We start from the raw sequence: 5,914 nt of genomic DNA, 5'->3' as shown, positions 1-5,914 counted from the left end.
CTCTGTGGTTTCTGTGATACATATATTTTTTGCTTTTGCTATTTTTCAGCTCCGTAAAGTATTTTATGAGGAAGCTTTATGGACCAGTCTGCTGGTGAATTATATATATTTTGCAGCTTCAACGTGAGCTGGGAAAAAAATTTACGGCTTTGTTTCCACCCAGGCTGACTCTGTCCAATAGCAATAAGAAAAGGGGCGTTCAGCAGAAAAGCTCCAAGTTCAGTGCAGACGCTTGCCAGAGCAGCAGATACCCTCTCTGCTGTGGGTTGTACATGTTATACAATGTTGTTTTCTCCTACAGTTTGAAAGCAAAGCTGAAGTGTAGCGCTAGTGGGACCAAGCTGTCAAGTGGCCAAGACTTGTCATTTTTACAAAATCGGATTGTTCACTTTAGCACCAATTGTTTTCCAGATTATCCTCAATTCAATGCACAAATACCAGCCACGGCTGCACATTGTGAAGGCAGATGAGAACAACGCTTTTGGCTCGAAGAACACGGCATTCTGCACCCACGTGTTTCCAGAGACGTCCTTTATCTCGGTGACCTCCTACCAGAACCACAAGGTACGGCACTTTGGGGTCCAAAGGGGCTCATTTTGGGCTGTGTGCTCCTATAGCTTTGCTTGGGGAGGGCACAGAACTGCTCAAAAAGCTGTTTCCACTGCAGCCCTTTAAGCTTGAAGCACGGCTGATGGGCCAGAGGATGCAGCTAAGGGGAAGCACGACAAGCACTGGGCAACAGCAGCCTGGCAAGCCCTGATCGTCCAGGAACTAATGAATTGGATAATAATAAACTCTAAGATGTCATTCAAAACAGTGAGCAAATCTAATAACGGCTGGGAAAAGCTTGCTCGTAAATCTACAGCAAAAAGTAATTATAGCATGTGTGTTTAGCAAGACACACAAGGAATGTAGCCATAAAACTGAGCTAGGAGCCTGCACTGTGGTTAAGAGGTGAAGGTAGGAGGGGGCTCCAGGTGTTTGTGTTTTGTTGGGTTGGGGGGGGGACACAAAACACAAAGGCCTGGGGCTGCGTGTTGGGTGTGTGGCACAGCGATACACCGACTGCAGGGTTGGATTTCTCCATATCTTTTCCATGCATTGGGTCAGGGCAGCACTGGATTGCAGTCCCATTTGCTGTGATCCCTGGGTGCCTCTTCCTCCTGAACAGATGGCTGTGTGTCCTTTGATGCATGCAGTCCTTGCAAGATTTTGCAATTAGCAAGCAGTTAAAAGGCTCGGAGTAGCAGCCTGGATGTGTGTGGTATGGTAAGACAGGGGAAAAAAAGGTACGTATTTAGGCACCAAAGTGAATCCTGTTTGAAAAGTTGTAGACATTGGTGTAAAACGACCAATTGCCCAAACATGGTTAACCAAAAAGGCTCAAAAGTGCTTATTTAATACCTCCTTAAAATATCGAGGTCAATGGTGCCTTTCATCCCTGAGGTCCCCAAAGTGCTCCATAAACTTAATACTTCCACTGTCACTGCTGTGCTTGGGCAGGGGCTGGTGGCTGAGCGGCAGTGCAGGTGATGGCGACGTCTTCTTTTGAAGGAACCCACCGGGCACCAGAGGACTCTGCCCCTCTGCCCATCATTGGCATCCCATCTGTTTTCACATGATTTCTGCTTGCTTTCCTTCTCTTAAAGATAACTCAGCTGAAAATTGAGAACAACCCCTTTGCGAAGGGATTCAGGGGAAGCGACGACAGCGACCTGCGCGTGGCACGGCTCCAAAGGTATGGTTGGAGGACGGATGGGAGGGCTCTGGGTCAGCAGGCTGAATTTGGCTGCTGCACATAGCTGTATGGGGTCTGGCATGCACTGCTAAGCCCCTTTGCCATTGTCTTACTGTCAACATGCTGCACCTCTTTGAAGAAAATTATTGAATGCCATGGGGCATTCAATTTTCTTGTATTTGAGGGCATCAGGGCATTTCATGCCCTCCCTACCTCCGAAAAGCTCTTCCTGGAGCCGAGTGATGCATTTTGTGTGCTGTTGCTTGCCCACGCCCGAAGCTTGGTGAGGGTTAGCTCATCGTGCTTGGCAAAGGCGTAGAGCCGTTGGATGGGGATGTGCCGGGGCAGCCAAACTCATATTTCATCCTCCTGTTGATGCTGATGCTGTCTAACCGGTAATAATTTTTCTCGCCTTCTTCAGCAAAGAATACCCAGTGATTTCCAAAAGCATCATGAGGCAGAGGTTGGTGTCCAGCCATGGCCAGCTCTCGACCAAGCCAGATGTTAACCCGCTCCATGGCAGTCACCAGACCCTCCAACACTATCAGTATGAGAACGGTGCTCACATGCAGTTCGCAGCCTCAGATACTCAAGATCTGTCACTCAACACCTTCACAGCACAGAGGGATTCAGGGCTCTTCTATCACTGCCTGAAGAGAAGAGGTAACTCGAGTTTACACTAAAAAACATTGCAGCAAATAGGCCTAAGAGCACTGAAAGCTTACCCATAATCCCAGTTTGTTTTGGATGTGTCTCTTAGACCTTAATTTGCAAAGTGATCAAAGTGTTTTGGAGGGTCAGGGTTCACAAGCTGGATTTTTGGGCAGTTGTTAGTGGTTTTGTCCCATAGAAGGCAAATTGAGGCACTGAGCTAAAAAAAAAAAAGCAAAACCAACAATCAGTACATATAATTCAAATGGAATGAACACTGAAAAATTATCACTTGATAAGTCATCTGAATTAATAATATTTGCAGGGAGGAGGCCTTATCTATCCTGAAATGTCCTGACGCGGCCATTAGCATTAAGGAAGTTGTACTGAATGAGCACTTTGTAGGAGGAGCCAGTAGTTATCCCACTGCGAGCAGCAGGGCGGAGGTGGCCACGCATCCTTCTCCTTATCAGCTGGTCCTAACTTGAAGTTGAAGAGCTGTAGCTGAGTTGTCTTCCTTTAAGTCCAGATCCGATGAGATCATGGCATATTTCAAGTTAGAAGGAAAATTATTCACGCAGCCAAATCCTTCTATTTGCATGTCTCATTGGCTGCTAATTTATTTAAGCTGTGAGAATCCTCTGATCGTGGGCTAATGAGGAATTCAGTATCACCAGAAATAAGGACTGTGAAGCAAATGTGTCCTTCTAGCAGATGTTTAATTTGCAGATGAGTTCATAAATGCAACATTCTGACCAGCTAATGAGCTCCCGCATGTGAGGCTGAGAAGAAGAATGGGCAGCTGGGAAAGGTCTCCTTTATCTTGAGATATTTCTGCAGCTTTTGACATGAATATCTGGGAAATGTATAGTGATTTTGGTACTGACAGGAAGGAGGGCTGTGATAAGACCCTTTCAGAGACTTCTTGAGTTTGTCAGGAGTAGTGCTGCAGGAGTGCCACAGACCTCTGTTATCTGGATGAAGGTGAAGTAATCCCTGATGTGAGAATAGTCACTTACTTACCCTGATAAATGTCATCAGCATGCTTGGGAGGATGATGGAATTACTCCAATATTTTGCAACACGACACCTTGTTGATATTGCACGTTGTCTTTCCGAACTGAGATGGTCTGAAAAAAAGCACTGGTGGTGTAGCGGAACAATCCTGCATTCTGAAGTCCCATCCCAACCCCATCCCTGAGCTCTCTTTTTTTTCCCGCAGAAAGCGCGCGGCACCTGGACCTGCCCTGCAAGCGTTCCTACCTGGAGGCCTCCTCGTCAGTGGGTGATGATCACTACTTCCGCTCTCCACCACCCTACGAGCAGCAGATGCTGAGCCCGTCCTACTGCAGCGAGGTGGCCCCACGGGAAGCCTGCATGTACTCTGGGTCAGGGGCTGAGATCGCAGGCGTGCCGGCGGTGGATGACTTGCCGCCTCCACCTCCCCCGCTGAGCTGCAATATGTGGACTTCAGTCGCACCTTACACCAGCTACAGTGTTCAGACAATGGAAACTGTGCCCTACCAGCCCTTTCCAGCCCATTTCACAGCCACCACCATGATGCCGCGGCTCCCATCCATCGCGGGGCAGGGCTCACAGCCCCCGGGGAACAGCCACTTCAGTGTCTACAACCAGCTGGCCCAGTCTCAGGTTCGGGAGCGCGTCCCCCCATCGTCTTTCCCGAGGGAAAGAGTGCACCCGTCCGTGTGTGAGAGGAAGCCGCCTTCCCCACACCTCAACGCTGCCAATGAGTTCCTCTACTCCCAAAGCTTCTCCTTGTCACGGGAGTCCTCGCTGCAGTACCATTCAGGAATGGGGACGGTGGAGAACTGGACGGACGGGTGACTCCGTGGGCCCAGCGGTGCCGCAGCTTGCGTTACTGCTCCGGGACGGTGCTAAGGCAGCGTTATACCTGTGGGTAACTTGCACTTGGGTGAGACGAGCATGCATTTCCCAGGGGCGCGTGTGTGCGGGGAGTGCCCATCTCTGGGCACAGAGAATTCCGACTCCTGGATCCATCAGCCTCTGACTAACTTCCGAATGAATTAATTCTCACGTCTTCATTACCGATCTGGTAGAAACCATCTTCTGGACTAACAAGTGAAGTCGTCTGTCATTCAGTTTTGCCTGTAACAGTAAACATCCATGAGTAAATTTTGGCTTTTTCGGAAAAACACGAGCTTCATTTGTATGGTACACGGTTCGCAAAGTCACAGAATCCCCCAAACCAAAGGAAGAAGCGATCTGTTGGGCTGTGTAGCTCCAGGACTGCTGTAGCAGCACGTGTTAGGCTCTGTCCACCTGCAGAAATTTCCCTTCCTCTGATGCCAGTGCTGAGGTGCCAGTCCAGACTGTCCCAGTGCAGTGCAGAGAGGAGAAGCACCGGTGCTCAAATGTCCCTTCTTCCCCCATCGATCACGGCTGTGGGAGACCGAGAAGTGAAGAGTTATGCCCCGGGCCAAACAGCAAATTAATTGCAGCATTAGGAACATACCCAGTGTCTTCAGACTCTGTTGATCAAATCACACTTGTTTATTGCAATATATTTATGAAGTTTAAGCTTAAAAGTTGCTAATACTTTCCAGAAAGGGTTTCTCTATTTGCTGGTCCTTCATTTCTTTTGCATTCAGCTGAAACGTGCTTTTTGTGCTATGTGTTTTTTTTTCTTTTGCAGCTAGCTTGGGAAGAATTGTTTTCAGCATAAAGAAGGCATGGAGAAGCGGTCTTTAATTGTGGGGTGGGAGTGGAAGGAGTTCCCATTGCCTGTCTGGCTTTACAGTGTACAACTATCTGTAAAGCAGGTAAAAATCTATGACCAGTGTATAGGTTGGTACCATTGCTTACTGTGGAAGTATCTTGAGCTGACTCTGTCTGTGCTGACTTTGCTTACAGAGTGCCCCCAGGAGGCACTGAGAATCGCTGAGCCAACTCACGTGGGAGGAAGCTGTGCTCCTTACTGAACAAAACTCTCTCTGATTTCACCTGAAAATCCCTGCAGCAGGGACTGTGCCCTCCTCCGTTCTGCTGAGGTGCATAGCAGTGGTGCTGGGAGCTTTTTCCACTAAAGAGCGCAGAACTGAAGCTTTAGTTGTGATCAGGGGGTTGGGTTTGTGCTTCCCACCCCTTGCTTCCCAACTGGGCTAAAGCAAAAGGCTGAAATACACACTTAGAAGTCAGGAGGCACTTCTGCATTTGGATGAATCCATTCCAACGAAGAGAGGCTGATGATCGAGGGCAGCTGCTCGCAGTGAGGCAGCCCTGAGGCCACCATGGAGGTCACGCTCCCACCTGGACAACCTGTACACACATTCAGCAGACAGTGTGTGACCGGTGTGCATTTTGTAATCAGATTTTCAAAATCACTACAATTTTTGCATGCTGAATAGCTATTTATATACATATATATATATATTATATATATATAAAAATATATATATATATATCACAAATGCAGGCCACGTGTCCAATTCAGCTTTGCTTTTTACAAATGAAATACTTAATAAAAATGAATGTTGCAAGGTTTGT

At 47.9% G+C, this 5,914-nt stretch overlaps 1 protein-coding gene and 1 long non-coding RNA gene across 2 annotated transcripts; one reads left to right on the top strand and one right to left on the bottom strand.

Annotated features, from left to right (window-relative positions):
* Positions 1-6: 6 nt before the first annotated feature.
* Positions 7-5,868, top strand: LOC100540768 (T-box transcription factor TBX4). Its single transcript, XM_019622003.2, has 4 exons — positions 7-564; positions 1,650-1,738; positions 2,160-2,401; positions 3,612-5,868. Exons 1-4 carry the CDS (start codon positions 427-429, stop codon positions 4,232-4,234), a joined length of 1,092 nt encoding a protein of 363 aa, XP_019477548.1. The 5' UTR covers positions 7-426; the 3' UTR covers positions 4,235-5,868.
* Positions 2,297-3,742, bottom strand: LOC109370673. Its single transcript, XR_002121008.1, has 4 exons — positions 3,653-3,742; positions 3,413-3,519; positions 2,464-2,609; positions 2,297-2,388 (listed from the first exon to the last, which is right to left on the bottom strand). It is a non-coding gene; the product is annotated as an uncharacterized LOC109370673 (long non-coding RNA).
* Positions 5,869-5,914: the final 46 nt, after the last annotated feature.

The sequence above is a fragment of the Meleagris gallopavo genome, chromosome 21 (assembly GCF_000146605.3).
Source record: "Meleagris gallopavo isolate NT-WF06-2002-E0010 breed Aviagen turkey brand Nicholas breeding stock chromosome 21, Turkey_5.1, whole genome shotgun sequence".
Taxonomy (NCBI): Eukaryota; Metazoa; Chordata; class Aves; order Galliformes; family Phasianidae; genus Meleagris; species Meleagris gallopavo.
The sequence above is the reverse complement of the archived record's forward strand: the minus strand, read 5'-3'. Positions and strand labels throughout refer to the sequence as shown.